Source organism: Myotis brandtii, unplaced genomic scaffold (genome assembly GCF_000412655.1).
Source record: "Myotis brandtii unplaced genomic scaffold, ASM41265v1 scaffold420, whole genome shotgun sequence".
Taxonomy (NCBI): Eukaryota; Metazoa; Chordata; class Mammalia; order Chiroptera; family Vespertilionidae; genus Myotis; species Myotis brandtii.
In genome coordinates this window covers 1,878,560-1,879,296 of record NW_005366109.1, presented here as the reverse complement: position 1 = coordinate 1,879,296, position 737 = coordinate 1,878,560, and the positions used below count along the sequence as shown (strand labels likewise).

At 51.2% G+C, this 737-nt stretch overlaps 1 protein-coding gene across 1 annotated transcript in view; it reads right to left on the bottom strand.

Annotated features, from left to right (window-relative positions):
* Positions 1-737, bottom strand: part of DNAH8 (dynein, axonemal, heavy chain 8) — a 272,357-nt gene that overhangs the window by 132,830 nt on the left and 138,790 nt on the right. The window contains exon 49 of the mRNA XM_005873788.2: positions 5-251. Within this exon, the coding sequence (XP_005873850.1) occupies positions 5-251 (247 nt within the window). The remainder of the gene's footprint in view (positions 1-4; positions 252-737) is intronic.

The window sequence follows — 737 nt, the reverse complement described above, 5'->3', positions numbered from 1 at the left end:
GGGCCTTTCTTAGCTTTTAGTGTTTTTCTCCACAGTGTGGAAAAAATCCCGTCTGTCCAGTCGTTGGTGGCCGTGTCCAGCCTGCCGAACATCTGCGGCGCCGTGATGGCCTTGGGGTTCATGCGCATCTCCCGGTGCGGCCGGCCGCAGTCGGTCAGCGCCTTCATGAGGATGGTGATCACCGTGGTCTTGCCCGAGCCGCTGGGCCCCAGGGTCATCAGGCCGTGACGCACCAGCGACGTCTCGTACAGCTGAGCAATGACAGGACAGTCAGCTGGACCAGGCAGCCGACAGGCCTCTCGAGGACGCTTTAATAATCCCCCCAGTAAAGTGAGAAAATGGTTTTTAAAAATGTTTTGTTGTTTTTTGTGTTGTTGGGATTTTTGTGTGTGTGTGTGTGTTTGGGTTTTTTTTTGTCTTACTGGAGGTGGAAAGTAAATTAGCACCACGTTATAAAATATGTGATGAAGCAACGACAACGTGGAATTGGAATGACATTTTGGAAATACTTAATTCGGGCCCTAGAGGTTGCTTCTCAAACCTCGTGGTTTTATTCCTTGGGATTTTGTTTTGCTGAAACCTATGGAGCAGTTTTTTCACTCTCTCGGCCTGCAGCGTGATGGTATCGCCCCCTGGTGGTGGAAAGCAGCAACACACACCATCCTGGGAGGATGCAGGTTACACAGCTATCCGCCTGGATTCCCTGAGGCATAGCTTGAGATGAGGGTTGTGCCACT